The following is a 22,005-nucleotide window of genomic DNA, read 5'->3' as shown; positions in this document are numbered from 1 at the left end:
GGTGGGTCTAGCAAAGTGTTGCCAGGGGGCCAGGTAGGGCATTAACAGGGAGAGGGGGGCACAAAGAAATACTTTCTTATTCTCATTTAAAATGTCTCGCTTTTAACAAATAATTATCTGAATCTTTCAACAAACGATTGATAGATTGATACATATATACCATCCAAACAGTGTACATCACTGTCACAACAGCGTTTGTTTTCATTAAAAAGCTTTATGGTTTTTCCTATAATGGCGGGCCGGTCTCTAGTCAAAATGCCCGGGCCGCACCACGACTGCAGTTTTTGTGTTGGATGTAAAAAGCACATATGACGCTGTGACGTAGGCTAGAATCATGGCGGCGGTCAAGGACGGTCCAGGCGTGGGATTTCTCTCGTGGAAATATGCACATTATTTTTTCCTTTCTATTGGTAGGTGGCACATTGCGCTTGTGGCAAGTAAGCAAGCTAGAAGACTGGCAATCCTGCTGGGTATCCAGTTACGGAAGCAACACATTAACAAGAGAATTCTGAGTAAAACCAAAGTTACTTTCCCTAGTAACTAGTTACTTTGAAAGTAACGAGTAACTTGAAGTAACTCAGTAACTTTTGATAGAAGTAACTAGTAATGTAATTAAGTTACTAATTTAAAGTAACTTACCCAACACTGGTCATTTCACTCAGAATCTCTCAACAAAGCGACGGCAGACTGTGCCTCTGCTGGAAGAACTGTAATAACTGTGTAAGAAACCTATTGTGATTCATGCTGCAGCACACAGTATTTGAGTCTGAATCAAAACAGCCTTTTAGGATGTGACTGTAAGACGGCTTTCAGAGGCTGCTGGTTTGAATCTGCACAGAACCGTTTCAGAAGAGTTTACACTAGCAGAGTCAGAGGCAGTTATGTATTTACGTGGAATAATATACAATAATAATAATATACAATATTCACCACATGTTCAGAGCAGACATGATGATGATTTTCCTTCTGCAGTTATCTCCTTTTGTGAGCAAACAGACGTTTGCGGATGTTGGACATGTTCAGTCCGTACAGTACGGGGTTAAAGAGCGGCTGGCAGGTTAGAAAGTACAGCGATAAAACAATGTGCACCATGCTGTGCACACTGCTCAGACTGAACCTGCTCTGGATCACTTCAAAGCAAACACCAAAAGAGAAGTTTAGCAGAGAGGACAGGTGAGGCGTGCAGGTGCTGACGGCTTTCTGTCGGGTTTGTTTGGATCCAGAAAAACAGACTTTCAGGATCCTCACATACGAGCAAAGGATTAAAATAACTGGAACAAAGACTGTGAGAGCTGTGATAAAAAGACCATAAATGTTATTTGCTGTGGTTTCAGAGCAGGCCAGTTTCACAATGGAGTAGTTCAAACAGTAAACCTTGTTAATGACGTTCCCACAGAGCTCCAGAGGAGCGATCAGTAAGATCAAAGTAAGAATGGTAAGAAAAGAGTATAACCAGGAAAGTGCAATCAGCAAGACAACTGTCGCTGGCGTCATACGTGTGTGATATTGGAGAGGACAGCAGATGGCGAGGTATCTGTCATAGGACATGACGGCTAAGGTGCAAAACTCAACACAGACATAAGAAAAAACACAGAAGATCTGCAGGAAGCACAGAGGAGCAGAAACAGTGTGAACATCAGAGAGGATCTGAAGCAGGAGGAACGGAAACAGCCCTGTACTACCATACAGCTCATTCACAAACAGGCTGCACAGAAACATGTACATAGGTTCATGTAAGCTTCTGTTCACACAGATAACCACAATCAGCAGGACATTGGCACAAAGAATCAATAAGTATAAAGACATAACAACCGTGAAACAGAAATATTTCAAAGTACTGGTGTCGAAGTAAGCAGCAAGTGTGAAGTATGAAACCTTTGAGGAGTTTATGATGAGCTGTATTTTGTCCCCCTGCGTTGTGTCTTCACTGTGGTCCTGCAAACACACAATTTCACATTTTAGGCATTTCTCATCATAAGCCATCATCACACGGTCAGAGCAGGAAAAACACGTTTCTCTCTTTATGTTAATAAACACAGATGTGTTACACACATCTGTCAAAGTATCTACTTAAAAGTATTCTCTGTACACAAACATACCATTGTGTGTTTGTGAAGCTTTCCCTTACTGCTGCCACGCTCACTGAAACTGCCCCTGATCACAGAGGCAGTCGTCACTAAAGCTGGAGCTTTGCTGCGGATCGCTGACTGATGCAACAAATCAGCAGAAAAATCCTGGCAAAGACCGCCTACCTGTTCAGGGAAATGATGTCACAGTCTTTGGCCTTATGAACAGCACAGTCTGCAGAGACCATGAAATACAAACTTTCCTGATCCTGGACACTAAACCACCAGAACAACCTCCTCTGCAGCACCCTGGTCTCATCACTAACTGTTCTCAGTGAAGTTTGAAGGTTTCACGGGTTTAAGAAGTTGTTAGTGGACACAGGTAGCTGCAGAGAAAATCATTCTGACCACAGTTGTTGAATGAATCAGTGAGAGTATAATCATTATAGGATGGAAGGACTCAGCAAATTCCTGATCAGGGTGGATGTGAGGGAGTGAACAAAAAAAGTGAAAACTTTTTAAGGACAAATATACTTGTCATTGTTAAATGTGTGCATGGGATGCCGGTTGGTAAGGATGCCTTTCATCCAGGAGTGGGTGGGTGTCTGAAGGTGGTCCAGTTTGGTGCTGAGATGTCTGGGATTATGGTGTTAAACGCTGAGCTGTAGGTCTTCCTGTTCTCCAGATGGCTCAGTGCTCAGTGAAGAGCAATAGTGATGCCACATGGTTTAATTTGCTCTGTAAGCAATCTGGTAGGGGTCGAGAGAGGGCAGCAGACAGTCTCTGATGTGCTGATACACTATCTGCTCGAAAAACTTCATCACTACAGACATGAGAGTTATAGGTCTGAGTCATTGAGGCTGTCTATACCAGTGTGCGCGTTGGCTCATGATCTGTTCCACGCCTTCTCCATACTTTTTTCTTGCCATCATTCAGGAAGAGGTTGATCTTGGTTTGATCGGCTGGTTTGTGTATCTAATCATCTGGTAGACTTCTCAATACGCCAACCTCCTGGAATGTGTTGCTCACTTGGTTGGCTGTTGTCTGTTTTTTCTGATGTCACAGCTCAAGGATGGCTTGTGTTGGAGTCAAATTGTTGAATGTCGTCATTGTGTTTCTTAAATTTGTAAAGTCTTAGTTCAAGCAGTAGGATCAAAGACATTCCTTTGTGTCTGACCACCTCTCCAGCCACTCTGGTGCTGGGGGAGGGTTTATTGTAAGCACATCCTATCTGAAAGATCTGTTTCCTGCTTTTGTTGCCCTTTTGGTGAGCAGGAGATCCAGACCCAACAGCTTCTTTCACCTTCATTGAGAGCTCCTTTTGACCGCATGCTGTCTTTTAACAGCAAAGTCTTTAAAATACAAGCACCACACCTCAAATCAAATCCAGGCCTTTTATCTGCTTAATTGACAAGAACATAACGAAGGAACTATCCACAACTGCCCATGAAATAGCTTTTAGGTCAACTGACCAATTACATTTGGACGGTTGTCCTTTTAAAAAGAGGATGGCACAAGTTAAGGAGCTGAAACTCTTGAACCCTTCATCCAGTTTGAATGTGGATACCCTCAAATGCAAGCTCTACACATTATGTCCATTATATAACTATAATTGGAATATGTTTCAGTAAACAGGTAAATAAACAAAACTTGTGTCAGTGTCCAAATACATATGGACCTAACTGTATATGTCAAATCATAGCAGTATTCCAAGTGGCCTAAATGTGTATTGAAAGCGGTTTTCCATTCACCTTCTCTAAACTTCGCTAAGTGAAGCACAGCGGAGCAGAAACAGTGTGAACATCAGAGAGGATCTGAAGCAGGAGGAACGGAAACAGCCCTGTACTACCATACAGCTCATTCACAAACAGGCTGCACAGAAACATGTACATAGGTTCATGTAAGCTTCTGTTCACACAGATAACCACAATCAGCAGGACATTGGCAGCAGATATCGACATGTATAAAGATCAAAGTATCTGAGAGGGCTGTTTCTGAGTAAGCACCGAGAGTGAGATAAAAAACCTGGGAAAATTTGTTTTCATTCTCACTTTGTTGTGAACAGAAAACATAACTCTGGATAAACAAACAGGCAGAAAATGTTCACCTGTGACAGAACTGTAGCATGTAAGGGTCACGGCAGGGTTGACCAGTGTGTTTGCGGAGCAGACCCAAAAGCAGACACGGTAAAAAGAGAAAACTTAGGTACAACAAAAGCAGGCTGTTTATTTGGCTGACAGGAAAAAAACAAAACAAAGGCAAGACGAACTAGGGCAAAACTAAACTAGGAACACTAAGACTAACTATGACATGAAAAAACCGGAGACATGCTATGACACAAAGGACAGACGGAGACAGAGGACTTAAATACACAGGAGGGTAATGAGGGAGGTGGAAACACCTGGGGAAAAACAGCTGACACAAATAATCATAATTCCACAGGGGAAGCAAAACTAAACACAATGAACATGGAAACAAGACTTTCAAAGTAAAACAGGAAAAATGGAGAGACATGAACTGGGAAATGCAAACTTGACACAAGAGACAGCGAGAGGGAGTGAGAGATCCATCCATTTTTCACAATAAAACAACAAATCAAACAAACAATAAACAAGTAGTGGGTTGGAGTGTGCTTGCCATCAAATACCCAGAAGAATTCAAAACAGCAAGTTGATAATACGACAGAGTGCAAGCACATAAAAATGAAACCAATAGATTCAAAATGAATTTTAAAACAGATGAAGAGAAGTATTTCTTACTCATCTGGGACTCTCCTCAGCTCTTTCTGGGATAGTGGTGCGGCTGCCCCTCTGTTGGTCTTCCTTGGTCTCTTGTGTTCTGGGGGCCTCTGGATGTCTGGAGTTTTGATCTCCTCCATACCTGCTTCATGCCCTGGAGGACGGGGCTGTGGCCCCCCACACCCTCTAGCAAATCATTACATGAAGGAACCTTTTAAAAACAAGCGTGCTCATGGTCACAGGTGTACACACGGGTGCTCACACACACAAACTACACCCTTTTTGGCTCCTACCTCAAAGCACACTGTGCGCTGTCGATCTTACGTGCTGCACAATAATGTTTAATATTTAGTATTTACTGTCATATTCCCATATATCATTGTGATGTTGTTTATTCTATTACTCTCGTTTTCTTCTGCTTGTTTTCTTTTTTCTTTCTCAACAGGTGATCCAGGTGATCGATATATGTATTTTTTGTCTGCTTATTCTATTGGTTTTTGTTTTTTGCCCTTTTTCCCCGTCCCTCTTCTCAGCTGTTTTTCTTTCCTTCTTTTCTTTCCCTCTTTCTTTCTCCCCTTTCTTTCCACCAGTCAAGTCTGTCCCGTATTCAGCAAGTGAAAATAAAATAAACAATAAAAGGTGAATCAAATAGACCATTACGGCAAGGCTGGGATGGTCCATTTGGTAAAGTAAATCCGTTGGGCATCTTTCTTCGCCTTTAGACAATAATTCTGATGGCAAAAAAAGAGCCAAACGGGACAGGTTAAAAAAAAAAAAAAAAAAAGAGAAGTATTTCTTACAGATACTTAACAAGTTAATTCTTACACTCATGCGCCTTCACAGTAATATTATTAATATAATTAAAGTTCCATACTTTGTCTTTTTTTTTTTTTTTTTTTTGTCTGTCCCATTTGGTTCTTTAGCCGTCAGAATTGTTGTCTGAAGACCAACAAGGATACCAAATGGATTTATTTTGCCAAATGGATCATCATGGCATTGCCGTATTGGTCCATTTGATCAACTTTTGTTGTTATTATTTATTTTATTTTCAGTAGTTACAGATGAGACAGACATGATTGGGGGATAGGAAAGGGAGAAAGAAAGAGAGGAAGGAAAAGAAAAACAGAAGGGAAGAGGGACAGTAAGAAAGGGCACTTACAAAGACAAAGAGAAAAAAAAAATCTCCTGGATCACCTGTTGAGAGAAAAAGAAGAGAAAACAAGCAAAAAAAAAACAAAGCAACATACTAAACACAACACCATCATGTTAATCTAGCTAAGTGTAAACAGCAATAAATACTAAATATTGAATGTTGTTGTGCAGCACAGACAGCGCACAATGTGCTTTGAAGTAGCAGCTAAGAAAGGTGTAGTTTATGTCTACGAACAGTGAACACCCATGTGCACACCCGTGTGGATCAGCGCGCTTGTATACAAAAGGTTTTCCCATGTAACGGTCTGCTAGAGGGTGTAGAGGGTCATAGCCCCGTCCCCCAGGGCATGAAGCAGGCATGGAGGAGATCCAGGCTCCAGACATCCAGGGACCCCAGAGTGCGAGAGCCCAAGGAGTACCACCGGAGGGGCATCCGTGCCACCCTCCTGGGAAGGGCTGAGGAGATCCCCAGACGAGGGGTCACCCAGTAGCCACGGAGCAGAAGCCAGAGGGGGCTGCACTGGCGCGCCCGCCGGCTCTGCCGGCAGCCAGCTGTGCCAGAGTGAACCGAGCTGCAGGCCCCGAGGCCGGAGGTTCGAGGGCCCCCTTTGCCCCGGAAGAGGCCTGACCGAGCGACAGGCACCAGGCCCCGCCAAGTAGCCACCGGGAGTGAGCTGGTGTATACCTGAGCGCCCAGCCCCGGACACCAAGAACCACCAATGCACCGACCCCTGAGTGCATCAGTTACCGGCAGGGAGTGTGGTGAGGGGAGATAGGCCTCCACACTTTGGAGGGCCTGGGTGTTCCCAGGGAGGTGGAGTCTAAGACCTGACCTGACATATAAACACAGACAAACAGGCACACACAGACACAAACATGCATTCCCACCCTCATGCACACATATACAAACACTCAGCACTCATCCAACGTAGGAATAGACATATATGCACATGTACACACAATCGCACTCCCCAAACATACTCTATACCCCGGGTCCAGGTACCCTCGCCCCCAGAGGGGGAAACGGCAAGGGATGTGACCCTTTCCCCCCGGGGTGGAGGCAAGCAGACCGCCCCAGGCCTCGCAGAAGCAGGGAGGCCCATCGGACAGCCAACACCTCCTCCCAGCCCCCTGCCCCGATGGCTGGCAGAGAACGGGGGTGTGTGAAGACCCCATACCTCCCTCCTCCCGCTCATGTGTAGTGTTGCTGCGTGTTGTTCTAAAGTGCATTTAAAACAGGGGAGGGCATGGTGCTGCTGCCGGAGAGCAGCAGGTGTTAGCACGGCCCCTCCCGAGAACCCTCAATGTCTACATGGATTTAAAATTGAGAGGTGGGCACCGGCGCCAGAGGTAGGGTTGAATACTCAGACCATTCACTGGACGCCGTTGGCGTGGTCACCCTCAAGGCCCTATATATATATGTGTGTGTTATGACAGTGTGAATAATGTGGATGTCTAAGTTGTGGAATAAAATTGAGGCACGGGTGGCCAGAAGGGGACAGAGGGGGGGGATGTCTCCCCTGCACCCTGGTGACACACCCACACCCCAAGGCCCTACCTGTGTGGGTGGGTGTGGTGGAGCGGGAAGAGGGAGGCAGCCGGGGATGGGGAGGAAAAGAAAGGAGGGGCAAGATGCTCCTCCCTAGGGCCAGCTCCCCCGCTGACCCCAGTAGGCACCCCCGTCCTCTGGCACCCACCAAGGCAAGGGAGTCCAGGCCCATCCAGACCGGGGCCTACGGCAGCAGCACCGCCAAGCCCCACAGGACCCAGGGAAGCCCACCCTACCCCACCGCAGAGGAAACTGTACTCACCCTAACATTCAATCATCTCCCAGACTACACAAGACAACAGACACCCAGGTTAGGTTTGTTCTCCACCTCTCCTATGTGTCTCCCCCACCTGCAGAGTGGACTTCTGCAAGGATGGAACAACCTCCCCGCCAGTTAAAGAGCCCCCCAGTTAGGCCGATGCACCAGAGGCCCCCTGCGCCAGGGCTGAGCCCCCGTGCACCCACCCGCCCACAACCTCGGCGACACACCGACTAGGACCGAAGCCCCAAGGCCCAGCCAGAGCCCCATCACGGAGACGAAGCACCCCCGAACCCCAAGCCCCCCCGCCTGCCCCGGATCCACTCAGGGGCAGCCAGGCCACCAGGCCAGTAACCTACGTCCGCCAGCACAGACTATCCCCCAACCCCCGCTGCACGCAGCCACGAGGAGAACACCCTTTAAGAGCGACCAGAGCCACTGACCAGGTTATGACCACAGCCCCCCGGGTTGAGCCCTCCCGGGATAACGTCTCTAGGGGTCCTCCAGGCGCCCTAAGCCCGTCCCAACCTTCACATCAACCACAATAGCTAAGACGGGACCAAACCACGACCCCCCACCCCCTCTAGGTGACGGAGCCGATCAAAGGAGCCCAGAGGGATTGATCTAATGTGGTGGCAGAGGCTGTATCAAGACTAATGTGATCTATTAGATGGTTTCTATATTGGCTAGAATTAAGATTATTTTTATTTTTCCAGTTCATGAGGATCGTTTTCTTGGCGATGCATAGGGCAGTAAAAACCATGTGGACTGTATTAGTTTCTGTAGTGACATCATCCAATTTTCCCAACAAGCACACTAAAGGGGAGGCTGGAATTTTACATTTCAGACACTTTGATAAGTCTTCACATATCTCACGCCAAAACTTCTGAACTGGTGAACAGAACCAAAGAGCGTGGATGTAATTGTCTGGTGTATTGCCTTGACAGTGTGAGCAGTTGTTGGAAGATGTAAAGCCCATCTTGAACATCCGATGACCAGTATAGTGCACTCTATGTAGTATTTTGTATTGTATTAATTGCAGACTGGGATTTTTAATCAATTTAAAGGTTTTTAAGCATACCTGAGACCAGAAGTTTTGGTCTAAGCTTACTGATAAATCTGCTTCCCACTTTGCAATAGGAAGGGATACTGATTCATCTATTTTAGAAAGTGTTCTGTATATTTTAGATAATAATTTGGGGGATTTAAGAGTAAGAAAGTGTACCGCACTTGGTGGTGTTTGTAATTCAGCTTGACTGGGGTAAAATTTCTTTTTTACTATGGATTTAATTTGTTGATATTCTAAAAACCTTTTCTTGTTGATCCCATATTGTGCAACTAGTCTGTCAAATGAAATAAATTCTGTTCCCTCTAATATATGTTACAGACTACAGGCCTGTTGCACTTACGCCTGTAGTGATGAAGTGCTTTGAGAGACTGATCTGTCAGCACATCAGGGCCAGTCTGCCTCCCACTTTGGACCCCCACCAATTTGCCTACAGGACTAATCGATCCACCGAGGACGCTATCACCATAGCGCTCCACACTGCGCTGAGTCACCTGGAGCACAGAGGAAGCTATGTAAGAATGCTCTTTCTGGACTTCAGCTCAGCATTCAATCATATCATCCCGGAGATCCTGGTCCAGAAACTGTCTCACCTGGGACTCTCCACCCCCATCTGCCTCTGGATCAAGGACTTCCTGACAAACAGACCTCAGTCTGTCAGACTCGGCCCCCACCTGTCCAGCACCATCACACTCAGCACCGGGTCTCCACAAGGATGTGTTCTGAGTCCCCTCCTGTTTACGCTCTACACATCCGACTGCTCCCCTACCCATCTCTCAAACACCATCATAAAGTTTGCGGATGACACCACTGTGGTTGGACTCATCTCAAGGGGGGATGAGTCAGACTACAGAGATGAGGTCAACAGACTGACTGAGTGGTGTTCAGTTAACAACCTCCAACTGAACACCACAAAAACTAAAGAACTCATCTTGGACTTTAGGCAGGGAAGAGCAGACCCGGCCCCACTTTACATTCACGGGAACTGTGTGGAGAGGGTACACTCCATGAGGTTTCTGGGCGTGCAGATCTCTGATGATCTCTCCTGGACTGCAAATACCACGGCGGTGGTAAAAAAGGCCCAGCAGCGTCTCCACTTTCTGAGAGTGCTCAGGAGGAACAACCTGGAGGAGAGGCTGCTGGTGACATTCTACAGAGCCACCATAGAGAGCATCCTAACATACAGCATAACAACATGGTATGCAGGGTGCTCAGCTGCAGACAGGAAAGCACTGCAGAGGGTCATCAACACAGCCCAGAAGATCACTGGCTGCTCTCTGCCCAGCCTGGAGGTCATTGCAAACTCTCGATACCTCAGCAGAGCTGGCAATATCATCAAGGACCATTCTCACCCCAGCAATCAACTGTTTGAACTATTACCGTCAGGCAGACGGTACAGGTCACATAAAACCAGAACAAACAGATTCAGGGATAGCTTCTTTCCCAGAGCTATCACCATTGCAAATAAGCACAAAAACAATTGAACCTGCTTAGCCATACCATATTGTCACTGCCATTATATTATGCTATTATTATTATGCTGCTATTCATACTGTCATACTGTCATTATATTAATGCTGCTATCCTGTAAATATCATACTTACTTTTGTTTGAGTACTTATGTTTGTTTTATTGTACCTTTTATATCTTACTATTTTTTTATTATATTTATTATTGCATTTTGCACCAAGGGAGTGGCACTCCAATTTCGTTGTACCCTGTACAATGACAATAAAGGCTATTCTATTCTATTCTATTCTATGTTCTAAGTATTTAATTCCTTTACAACTCCATTCTGGAAAATTAATCATATTATTGTTTTGTAATATGTCAGGGTTATTCCAGATAGGTGTACGTTTGCATGGGATTAATGAAGACTCCGTTATTTTTAGAAACTCCCACCATGCTGTCAGAGAAGAGCTGATGTTAACACTTTTGAAGCATTCATATCTTTTGATGTTTGAGCTGATAAATGGTAGGTCTGAAATCTCTAGATCATTGCATAGTGCCTGTTCAACGTCTAGCCAGGGCTCATCTAAGAGGGTATGTTTTAACCATCCTGAAATGAACTGAAGCCTGTTGGCTAAAAAGTATTGTTGAAAATTAGGCAGATCTAATCCTCCTTTATCCTTAGTTCTTTGTAGCGTTTTTAAGCTGATACGCGGGGGTTTATCTTTCCAAAGGAATTTAGAAATATATGAATCCAGAGATCTGAACCAATCTTGTGATGGTTTGTTAGGGATCATTAAAAATAAGTAATTTATTTTTGGCAAGATCATCATTTTTATAGTGGCGACCCTTCCCATGAGTGATATGGGTAAAGATTTCCATCTAGTCAGATCACCTTCTACTTTCTTAAGAAGTGGGATGTGGTTTAATTTAGTTAAGTCTGAAAGCTTAGGAGAAACATTAATACCCAAATATTTAATGTTTCCAGATTGTAGTGGGGCAGAAGAAGAGTTATGGAAGGAGCAGTTAATGGGAAGAACTGTAGATTTTGACCAGTTAATTGAATAATCTGAAACTCTTGAAAACCAGTTTATTAGAGTAATTACCTCAGAAAGGTTGGTTTGTGAGTTTTGCAGAAAAAGCAACACATCATCTGCATAGAGACTGATTTTATGTTCTACGTTCTTACATTTTATGCCCTTAATTGTTGTGGCCTGTCTAAATGCTGCCGCTAGTGGTTCGATAAAAATTGCAAAAAGTGAAGGGGAGAGTGGGCATCCCTGCCTGGTGCCCCTCAGGAGACAGAAGCTGGAGGATGTCTGGTCATTGGTCCTGATACAAGCTGTTGGAGAATTGTATAATATTCTTATCCAGTTTGTGAAAGAGGTTCCAAAACCAAATTTGTGTAAAGTTGCAAATAGAAATTTCCAGTTTACTCTGTCAAATGCTTTTTCTGCATCTAGAGATAATATTATGGTTTCAGTGTTTTTACTGCATGAGTAGTCTATTAAATTAAGTAATCTACGAGTGTTTGTTGATGAGTGCCTACCTTTTATGAAACCAGTTTGGTCAGGATGAATTAAAAGGGGGGTTATTTTCTCTAGTCTCTTTGAGACAGCTTTGCAGATTATTTTGAGGTCTACATTTATTTATTTATTTATTTATTTATTTATTTATTTTTTTTTTTTAAACCTGTCCCGTTTGGTTCTTTTGCCATCAGAATTATTGTCTAAAGGCGAAGAAAGATGCCCAACGGATTTACTTTACCAAATGGACCATCCCAGCCTTGCCGTAATGGTCCATTTGATTTACCTTTTATTGTTTATTTTATTTTATTTTATTTTATTTTTTTTTACTTGCTAGATACGGGACAGGGGAAAAGAAAAGGGAGAAAGAAAGAGGGGGGAAAAAACAAAACAAAACAAAAAAAAAACAGCGGAGAAGAGGGACGGGGAAAAAGGGCAGAAAACAAAAACCAACAAAATAAGCAGACAAAAAATACATATATCGATCACCTGGATCACCTGTTGAGAAAGGAAAAAGAAAACAAGCAGAAGAAAACGAGAGTAATAGAATAAACAACATCACAATGATATATGGGAATATAACACTAAATACTTAATATTAAACATTATTGTGCAGCACGTAAGATCGACAGCGCACAGTGTGCTTTGAGGTAGGAGCCAAAAAGGGTGTAGTTTGTGTGTGTGATCACCTGTGTGTACACCTGTGAGCATGAGCGCGCTTGTATTTAAAAGGTTCCTTAATGTAATGATCTGCTAGAGGGTGTGGGGGGCCACAGTCCCATCCTCCAGGGCATGAAGCAGGTATGGAGGAGATCAAAACTCCAGACATCCAGAGGCCCCCAGAACACAAGAGACCAAGGAAGACCAACAGAGGGGCAGCCGCGCCACTGTCCCAGAAAAAGCTGAGGAGAGTCCCAGATGAGGGATCACTCAGCAGCCGCGGAGCAGAAGCCAGGGGGGGTTGCAGTGACGTGCCCGTGAGCTCCGCCGGCAGCCAGCTGTGCCTGAGTGACCGAGCCCCAGGCCGAGAGGCCGAGGGCACCCCACCCCCGAAGTGGCCCGAGCGAGCCCAGGTTCCAGGCCCGGATAAGCAGCCACCAAGGAGTGAGCCGGTGTGTACCCGGACGCCCACCCCCGGACACAAAGAACCACCAACGCATCGATGTCTGAGGGCGTCTGCCACCGGCAGGGGAAGTGGTGGGGGGAGATAGGCCTCCAAACCTTGGAGGGCCTGAGATGTCCCCAGAGAGGTGGCGTCTGATACCCAACCTGACATATAGACACAGACATACAGGCACACAGATACAAACATCCATTCCCACCCTCATGCTCTCATAAGCAATTACTCCACACTCAACCAACGTGGAGACAGACATAAAGAGACGCTGTACACACAATCACACTCCCCAAGCGTACTCTAAGAACCGGGTCTAGGTACCCTTGCCCCTGGAGGGGGAAACTGCACCCAGACCCAGGTGGTGTTACCCTTTTCCCTGCAGTGGGGAGAAGCAGACTGCCCCGACTCCGCAGCAGCAGGGAGGCCCCACACACCAGATCCCAGTCGGACGGCCAACTCCTCCTCCTAGCCCCCCCACTCCAGCAGGCCGCAGAGACCGGGGGTGTGAGAAGACTCCAAACCTCCCTCTACCCGCTCATATGTAGTGTTGATGTATATGTGTTCTAAGGTGCAATTAAAACCCAGGAGGGCATGGAGCTACCTGCCAGAGAGCAGCAGGTAAGCGCATAGCCCCTCCTGATAGCCCTCAATGTCTACGTGTATTTAAAATTGAGAGGTGGGCAACGACGCCAGGGGTGCAGTGTACACCCTGATGGTAATTTGGAGTCCGTGTTGTGAGCCCACCCCCAAGATCCTATATGTATGTGTTATGAGAGTGTGAGTAATGTGAATGTCTAAGTTGTGAGATAAAATTGAGGCAGAGGCAGCCAGAAGGGGACAGAGGGGGGGGATGCCTCCTCTGCACCCTGGTGACACACCCCTACCCCAAGGCCCTGCATGTGTGGGTGATTGTGGTGGAGCGGGAAGAGGGAGGCAGCTGGAGATGGGGAGGGAAGAAAGGGAGGGGCAAGTGACAACTCCCTGGGGCCAGCTCCCCCGCTGACCCCAGTAGGCACCCCCATGCTCTGCAACCCGCCAGGGAAAGGGGGCCCAGGCCCATCCGGACCAGGGCCCAGTGCAGCAGCGCCGCCCGGCCCCACAGAGCCCGGGACAGCCCACCCGACCCCACTACAGAGAAAACTGCACCCACCCCATCATCCACTCATCTTCCAGACTACACAAGACAATAGACGCCCAGGCTGAGATCTTCCTCCACCTCTCCTATATCTCCCCCTCCTGCAGAGAGAATTCCTGAGGAGAGGAAAGCTCCTGCAAGATGTGACAACCTCCCCCACCAGTTGAAGAGTCCCCCAGGTGGCTCGATGCACCGGCGGCGCCCTGCGCCAGGACTGGGCCCCCATATACCCACCCGCCCACAACCCCAGCAACACACCAACCAGGACCCGAGCCCCCGAGGCCCGGCCAGGGCCCCAGCCCAGAGACGGAGCGCCCCCAGAACCTCACGCCCGTCCTGGACCCACCCAGGGGCAGCCAGGCTACCAGGTCAGTAACCCACGTCCGTCAGCACAGACCCTCCCCTAGCCCCGCTGCACGCAGCCACGAGGAAACCGTCACCTAAGAGCCAACAGAGCCCTTAATTGGCCATGACCGCTACCCCGGGTTGAGCCCCCCAAGGAAGGTGCTCCTGGGGAATCCCCCGACGCCCTAAGCCTGTCCCTACCCCCACACCAATCACAACAGTGAAGGTGGGACCAAACTATGACCCCCCACCCCCACTAGGTGATGGAGCTGATCAAAGGAGCCCAGAGCAATTGATCTGATGTGGTGGCAGAGGCTGTATCAAGACTAATGTAATCTAATAGATAATTTCTATACTGGTTAGAATTAAGATTATTTTTATTTTTCCAGTTCATGAGGACTGTTTTCTTGGCTATGCATAGGGCAGTGAAAACCATGTGGGCTATATTCTTTTCTGAAGTGACATTATCTAAGCTGCCCAACAAACACACTAAAGGGGAAGTTGGAATGTTACATTTCAGACACTTCGATAAGTCTTCACATATCTCACGCCAAAACTTCTGAACTGGTGGACAGAACCAAAGAGCGTGGATATAATTGTCCGGTGAATTGGTTTGGCAGTGTGAGCAGTTGTTGGTAGACGTAAAGCCCATCTTGAACATCCGATGACCTGTATAGTGCACTCTATGTAGTATTTTGTACTGAATTAATTGAAGACTGGGATTTCTAATTAGATGAAAGGTTTTTAAGCAAATCTGAGACCAAAAGTTTTGGTCTAAGTTAACTGATAAATCCGCTTCCCATTTTGCAATAGGAAGTGATATTGATTCATCTATTTTAGAAAGCATTCTGTATATTTTGGATAGTAATTTGGGGGTTTTAAGAGTAAGAAATTGAACCACACTTGGTGGTGTTTGTAGTTCAACTTGACCCGGTTTAAATTTCTTTTTTACTATGGATTTAATTTGTTGATATTCTAAAAATCTTTTCTTGTTGATCCCATATTGTGTAACTAGTCTGTCAAATGAAATAAATTCTGTTCCTTCTAGTATATGTTCTAAATATTTGATTCCTTTACCACTCCAATCTGAAAAGTTTATCATATTATTGTTTTGTAATATGTCAGGGTTGTTCCAGATAGGTGTACGTTTGCATGGGATTAACGAAGACTCTGTCAACTTCAGAAACTCCCACCATGCTGTCAGAGAGGAGCTAATGTTGACGCTTTTGAAGCATTCATGTCGTTGAATGTTTGAGCTGATAAATGGTAGATCTGAAATCTCTAGATTATTGCAAAGTGCTTGTTCTACATCTAGCCAAGGTTCATCTAAGAGGGTATGTTTTAGCCATCCTGAGATAAATTGGAGCCTGTTGGCTAAGAAGTAGTGCTGAAAGTTAGGTAGTTCTAATCCTCCTTTATCCTTGGTCTTTTGTAGTGTTTTTAAGCTTATACGTGGGGGCTTATTTTTCCAAAGGAATTTGGACATATATGAATCTAGAGATCTAAACCAATCTTGTGGCGGTTTAGTTGGGATCATTGAGAATAAATAATTTATTTTTGGTAAGACCATCATTTTTATAGCGGCAACCCTTCCCATGAGTGATATGGGTAGACATTTCCACCTAGCCAGATCGCCTTCTACTTTCTTTAAAAGTGGGATATAGTTTAATTTAGTTAGATCTGCAAGCTTGGGAGAAACATTAATACCTAAATATTTTATATTTCCCGATTGCAGTGGAGTAGAAGAGGAATTATGGAAGGAGCAATTAATCGGAAGGACTGTAGATTTTGACCAGTTAATTGAGTAATCTGATATTCTTGCAAAAGAGTTTATCAATTCAATCACCCCAGAGATATTGGTTTGTGAATTTTGGAGAAAGAGTAGCACATCATCCGCATAAAGGCTGATTTTATGTTCCACGTTCTTGCATTTTATGCCCTTAATTACTGAATTCTGTCTAATTGCTGCTGCTAGTGGTTCAATAAAAATTGCAAACAGTGAAGGGGAGAGTGGGCATCCCTGCCTGGTGCCCCTCAGGAGACAGAAGCTGGAGGATGTCTGGTCATTTGTTCTGACACAAGCTGTTGGGGAATTATATAGTATTTTTAACCAGTTGATGAAAGAAGATCCAAAACCAAATTTGTGTAAAGTTGTAAATAGAAATTTCCAGTTAACTCTGTCAAACGCTTTTTTGCATCTAAAGAAAATATTGTGGTTTCAAGGTTTTTACTGTATGAGTAGTCTATCAAATTAAGTAATCTACGTGTATTTGTTGATGAGTGCCTACCTTTTATGAAACCAGTTTGGTCAGGATGAATTAAGAGGGGGGTTATTTTCTCTAGTCTCTTCGAGAGAGCTTTGCAAATTATTTTAAGGTCTACATTTATAAGGGATATTGGACGATAGCTTGAGGGATATACAGGGTCTTTGCCTGGTTTTAGCAGGAGATTAATGTTTGCAGAATTCATATTTGATGGGAGTCTGCCATTTTCTTTGATTTCCAACAGCGTTCTGTAAAAAATTGGGGCTAAAATCGTCCAGAATTCTTTGTAGAATTCTGCAGGAAAGCCGTCTGGACCTGGAGCCTTATTATTGGGCATACTTATCAGGGCTTCCTGGAGTTCACCTGGTGTCAGTGGCGAATCCAATGCCATTGCTTGAGAGTCTAATAATTTTGGAAGAGTTATGTTGTCCAAAAACTGATCAATTTCGTTTTTAGATGGGTTTATTTGTGGTGTATATAAAGTTTTATAGAAATCCCTAAATATTTTGTTTATTTTTTTAAGATCATATATTGTATTCCCAGATAAATCTTTAACAGCACATATAGTTGTTTTTTCTTTATTTATTTTTAGCTGGTTTGCTAGAAATTGACCGGATTTATTACCATGTTCATAATTTTGTAAGCGTAGTCTTTGTACTAAGAATTTTGTTTTTTTTATCAATTATCTCATTTAATTCTAGTTTTGTTTTGCGTATTTTGTTCAATGTTTCCTGATCTTGGTCGGACGCATAGGCTTCTTCTAGTGATTTGATGGTTTTTTCTAATTCCTGAATATTTTTGTTTTCTTTTTTCTTTTTATGTGATGAGAAAGAAATTATTTTACCTCTCATCACAGCTTTCCCTGCTTCCCATAGAACAGAAGCTGATGTTCCGGGAGTGTCATTAAAGTCTAAATATGAAGTCCACTCTTTTTTAAAATATTTAATAAAGTCTTCATCTTTAAGCAGCGATGTATTAAATCTCCAGTTTTTACTAGGCGTAGTATTATTCTTGTGCATTAGTGTTAAAGATACAGGAGCATGATCGCTGACAGCTATAGGGTGAATCTCAGTGTCTGAAATGTCCCTCAGCAGTGAGCTGCTGACCAAAAAATAATCCAGACGAGAGTAGGAGTGATGGACATGTGAGAAAAAAGTATATTCCTTACTGGTGGGGTGAAGGGAGCGCCATGCATCGCAAAGACCAAAGTCGCTCATATACTGTTTGATTATATTTATGGACTGCCAATTACGCTGAGTTCCTGCTGTATTGAGCCTATCCATTTCTTCATTTAGTCCAAGGTTGAGGTCGCCTCCAAGAACAAGTGTGCCATCTAAGTGTTCAGAGAGTGCACTGAAAAAACCGTGAAAGAATGAGGGATCATCAACATTTGGACCATATACACTTACAATACATAGCTTTTTATCAAGTATAGATAGTTTAATGATTAAGAATCTGCCCTCTGGATCTATGACTGTATCGAGTACTGTGAAATTAATTTTTTTATGGATTAAAATTGCTACTCCCCTTTGTCTAGAATTATAACAAGCTGAGAACACATTAGGAAACTCAGGTGTTTTAAGTTCATTCGAACCTCTAAGAGGTCTGTGGGTCTCTTGTAAAAGGACAACATCTGCCTGTAGTTTTTTGAGTTGGTTAAATATTTTTAACCTCTTTTCTCTGGAGCCAGCTCCATTTACATTCCATGTAACGAATCTTAGTGCACCCATAGATGTCTGTGTATAACTAGGGGTGTGCGCTGTGTGTGTCGCTTAGACAGGTGGAGAGAATACATCACTTGTTCGTAAATAAAAAGAGGGGGAGAGAGAAAAAATGTGTGGTGAGATGCTCCCTGAGTCTGACTATGTGTGTGCATATTTACTAATATGAGTACGCTTGGTTTAAGTGTGTGTATCCTATACGACTGTGTGCGCTGTCTGATGTAAATGTGCTGCCGTTGAGCGCATGGCTGTGTGTGATCGTGCTGTGCGTATGTGTCCAAATAAAGGATGTTGTTTGTGGATGAGTGTGGAAGCAGGTGATCGAAGCAGTGAAAGAAAGAAAAAAGAAAGAAAGAAACCAAGGACAAGGGTGAGCAGCATAAAAACAAGAGGGGGAAAAAAGAGAACAAAAAACGAGAAGAAAAAAAAAAAATCAGGAAACATTCCGATCAAACCATTGACGGAGAGTGATGGTGTTAATTCTGCTATGAAATCACACCTAAGATGTGATTTGATACTAGCAAGTTAAACAGATGTTAATGCAAGTTAGTGTGAGTGGGTGGGGAAAGGGTGTAGCGGATTCTTATCTGGTGTGAAGTTAATACAGCCACGGAGTGATGTCGGGGTCGCGGTGGAGCTGTCCGTCTACGTACAGCCGGTCCACAGCGATGACAGCGCGGGAGCCCTTCTGGATAAAGCTGCGTCGGATAGAAATCCCTAAAAATGTTGCTTATTCTTCCAGGGTCATATATTGTGTTCCCCGATAGATCTTTAACAGCACATATAGTTGTTTTTTCTTTATTTATTTTTAACTGGTTTGCTAGAAATCGACCGGATTTGTTACTGTGTTCAAAATTCTGCAAGCGAAGTCTTTGTACTAGGAATTCTGTTTTTTTATTAATAATTTCATTTAATTCTAGTTTTGTTTTGCATATTTTGTTCATTATTTCTTGATCTTGGTGGGACGCGTAGGCTTCTTCTAAGGATTTGATGTTTTTTTCTAATTCCTGAATATTTTTGTTTTCTTCTTTCTTTTTATGTGATGAGAAAGAAATTATTTTACCTCTCATCACAGCTTTCCCTGCTTCCCATAGAACAGAAGCAGATGTTCCGGGAGTGTCGTTAAAGTCTAAATATGAAGTCCATTCTTTTTTAAAATATTTAATAAAGTCTTCATCTTTGAGCAGTGATGTGTTAAATCTCCAGTTTTTACTAGGCGTAGTATTATTCTTGTGCATCAATGTTAAAGATACAGGAGCATGATCGCTGACAGCTATAGGGTGAATCTCAGTGTCTGAAATGTCCCTCAGCAGTGAGCTGCTGACCAAAAAATAATCCAGACGAGAGTAGGAGTGATGAACATGTGAGAAGAAAGAATATTCCTTACTGTTGGGGTGGAGGGAGCGCCATGCATCGCAAAGGCCATAGTCGCTCATATACTGTTTGATTATATTTGTGGACTGCCAATTACGCTGAGTTCCTGTTGTGTTGAGCCTATCCATTTCTTCATTTAGTCCCAGGTTGAGGTCTCCCCCAAGAATGAGTGTGCCATCTAAGTGTTCAGAGAGTGCACTAAAAAAACCGTGGAAGAATGAGGGATCATCAACATTTGGACCGTATATACTTACAATGCATAGCTTTTTGTTCAATATTGATAGTTTAATAATTAGAAATCTACCCTCTGGATCTATAACTGTATCGAGTACTGTAAAATTAACATTTTTATGTATTAAAATTGCTACTCCCCTTTGTCTAGAGTTATAACAGGCTGCTAACACAGTAGGAAACTCAGGTGTTTTAAGTTCATTTAAACCTGTGACAGGTCTGTGAGTTTCTTGTAATAAAACAACATCTGCCTGTAGTTTTTTAAGCTGGTTAAATATCTTTAACCTCTTTCCTCTGGTGCCGGCTCCATTTATATTCCATGTGACAAACCTCAGTGTGCCCATAATTGTGTGTGTATGTCTAACGATATATGCTGGGTGTTTCCTTTAGACAGGTGAAGAGAATGTGGAAACATCACTTGTTTGTGAATAGAAAGAGAGGAAAAAATTGTGGTGAGAGAATCCATAAGTCTGACTATGTGTGTGAATATTCACTAATATGAAGACCCGTGGCTTGCTTATGTGTCCTGTAAGTCTGTGCGCTGCGTGAGGTTGTTGTAGATGTGCTGCCGTTGAGCGCATGTGTTTGCGTGATCGTGGTGTGTGAATATGCAGAAATAGAGGGTGTTGTTTGTAGGTGAGTGGGGAGGTAGGTGATCACAGCAGTGGAAGAAAAGAGAAAGAAAGAAACCACATTAACTGTGAGTGACAACAAAAAAAAGAAAAGAAACGGAAACATTCTAATTAACACAATAACGGAGGGTGACGGTGTTATATCTGCTATGACATCATATTGATATTACTAGGTCAAACACATGTCAAAGGAGAGCGTGTGAGTGAATAAGAAAAGAGTGTAGCGGGTTCTTATCTGGAGTGCAGTCAATATAACCACGGAGTGGTGCCGGGGTCGCGGTAGAGCTGTCCGTCCACGTAGAGCCGGTCCACGGCGATGACAGCCCGGGAGCCTTTCTGAATAAAACTACGTCGGACTGGGAACAGGACCCTGCGTCGTTCCAGGATCTCTCTGGGGAACTGGTCGTTCACGCTGAAGTCCGTTCCTTTCAGCTCTCTGCCGCGACTCTTCACCTGCTCCTTCTGTTTGAATTGGCCGAATTTGGCCACAATGGGACGTGGTCTCCCGGTCCGCGACCTCACGCCCCCCAAGCGATGCACTCTATCGAAGTCGATGTTTTTTACGGTGTCCTCCGGTAGCTTCAGGTGGATTTTAATGAAGCTTTTCACCGTTGCCTCCGCGTCCTCTCCGGGAGATTCTGGAATACCAGAAAACACAAGATTATCTCTCATGCTACGGGCTTGTAGATCGATAACGGATTCTTTTATTTTTTTGTTTTCTATGTTTAGCTGGGTCACGTTATCAGTGAGAGATTTGACCGACTCCTGTAGCGTGGCATTTTCAGCGGCAAGCATTTCCACCTGCTGCTGGCTGAATTCCAGGGATTCTCTCAGAGATTTAAATTCCCGGTGTAAAATCTCCACCAGGGACAGCCTCGCATCGAAACTGGACAATCGCCTGTCGATTGACTCCAGGATGTCTGCAATGTCTTTGCCGGCAGGCGATGTTGTTCTGGGGGAGTCTGCCGGGCGACATCTCTTCGATGACGGCGTCTCACTTTTGGCCGGGGAAGATGCACTCTGGGCCTTCTTCATTACTATATCTTGGAAACAGCGGTCGATGTAATCTTGGAGAGCGTCTAAACTCTCCCCGTTGTCCTCCAGGGTGTTAGAGATGATAGGACAGAAGTAGTTAGTTATATGACAATTTGATTAGTATATTTGGTAATAGTGAAGCTAAAGAAACTTTGTTAAATTCTACACTACCATTCGTTCTTTTTCCGCCAAATCTCCGGCGTCTGACGTCACCTACTACATGGGTCGCTTACCTTACCCGTCGGTCGCTTACCTTACCCGTCACAGCCTTCTTCCGCCTCACCCAGCCAAGACCACTGCAATCAAGGCTGGGATGACCACTGCAATCAAGGCTGGGATGGTCCAT

The 22,005-nt window shown here is 44.3% G+C and overlaps 1 protein-coding gene across 1 annotated transcript; it reads right to left on the bottom strand.

Moving 5' to 3' along the window:
* Positions 1–972: 972 nt before the first annotated feature.
* On the bottom strand, positions 973–22,005 carry LOC134640750 (olfactory receptor 51G1-like). The gene is made up of 4 exons (XM_065471919.1): positions 21,913–22,005; positions 21,623–21,722; positions 21,078–21,262; positions 973–1,935 (listed from the first exon to the last, which is right to left on the bottom strand). Exons 1-4 carry the CDS (start codon positions 22,003–22,005, stop codon positions 973–975), a joined length of 1,341 nt encoding a protein of 446 aa, XP_065327991.1.

The sequence above is a fragment of the Pelmatolapia mariae genome, linkage group LG14 (assembly GCF_036321145.2).
Source record: "Pelmatolapia mariae isolate MD_Pm_ZW linkage group LG14, Pm_UMD_F_2, whole genome shotgun sequence".
Classification (NCBI taxonomy): Eukaryota; Metazoa; Chordata; class Actinopteri; order Cichliformes; family Cichlidae; genus Pelmatolapia; species Pelmatolapia mariae.
Note: the sequence above shows the minus strand (reverse complement) of the source record. Positions and strands in the feature narration are given on the sequence as shown.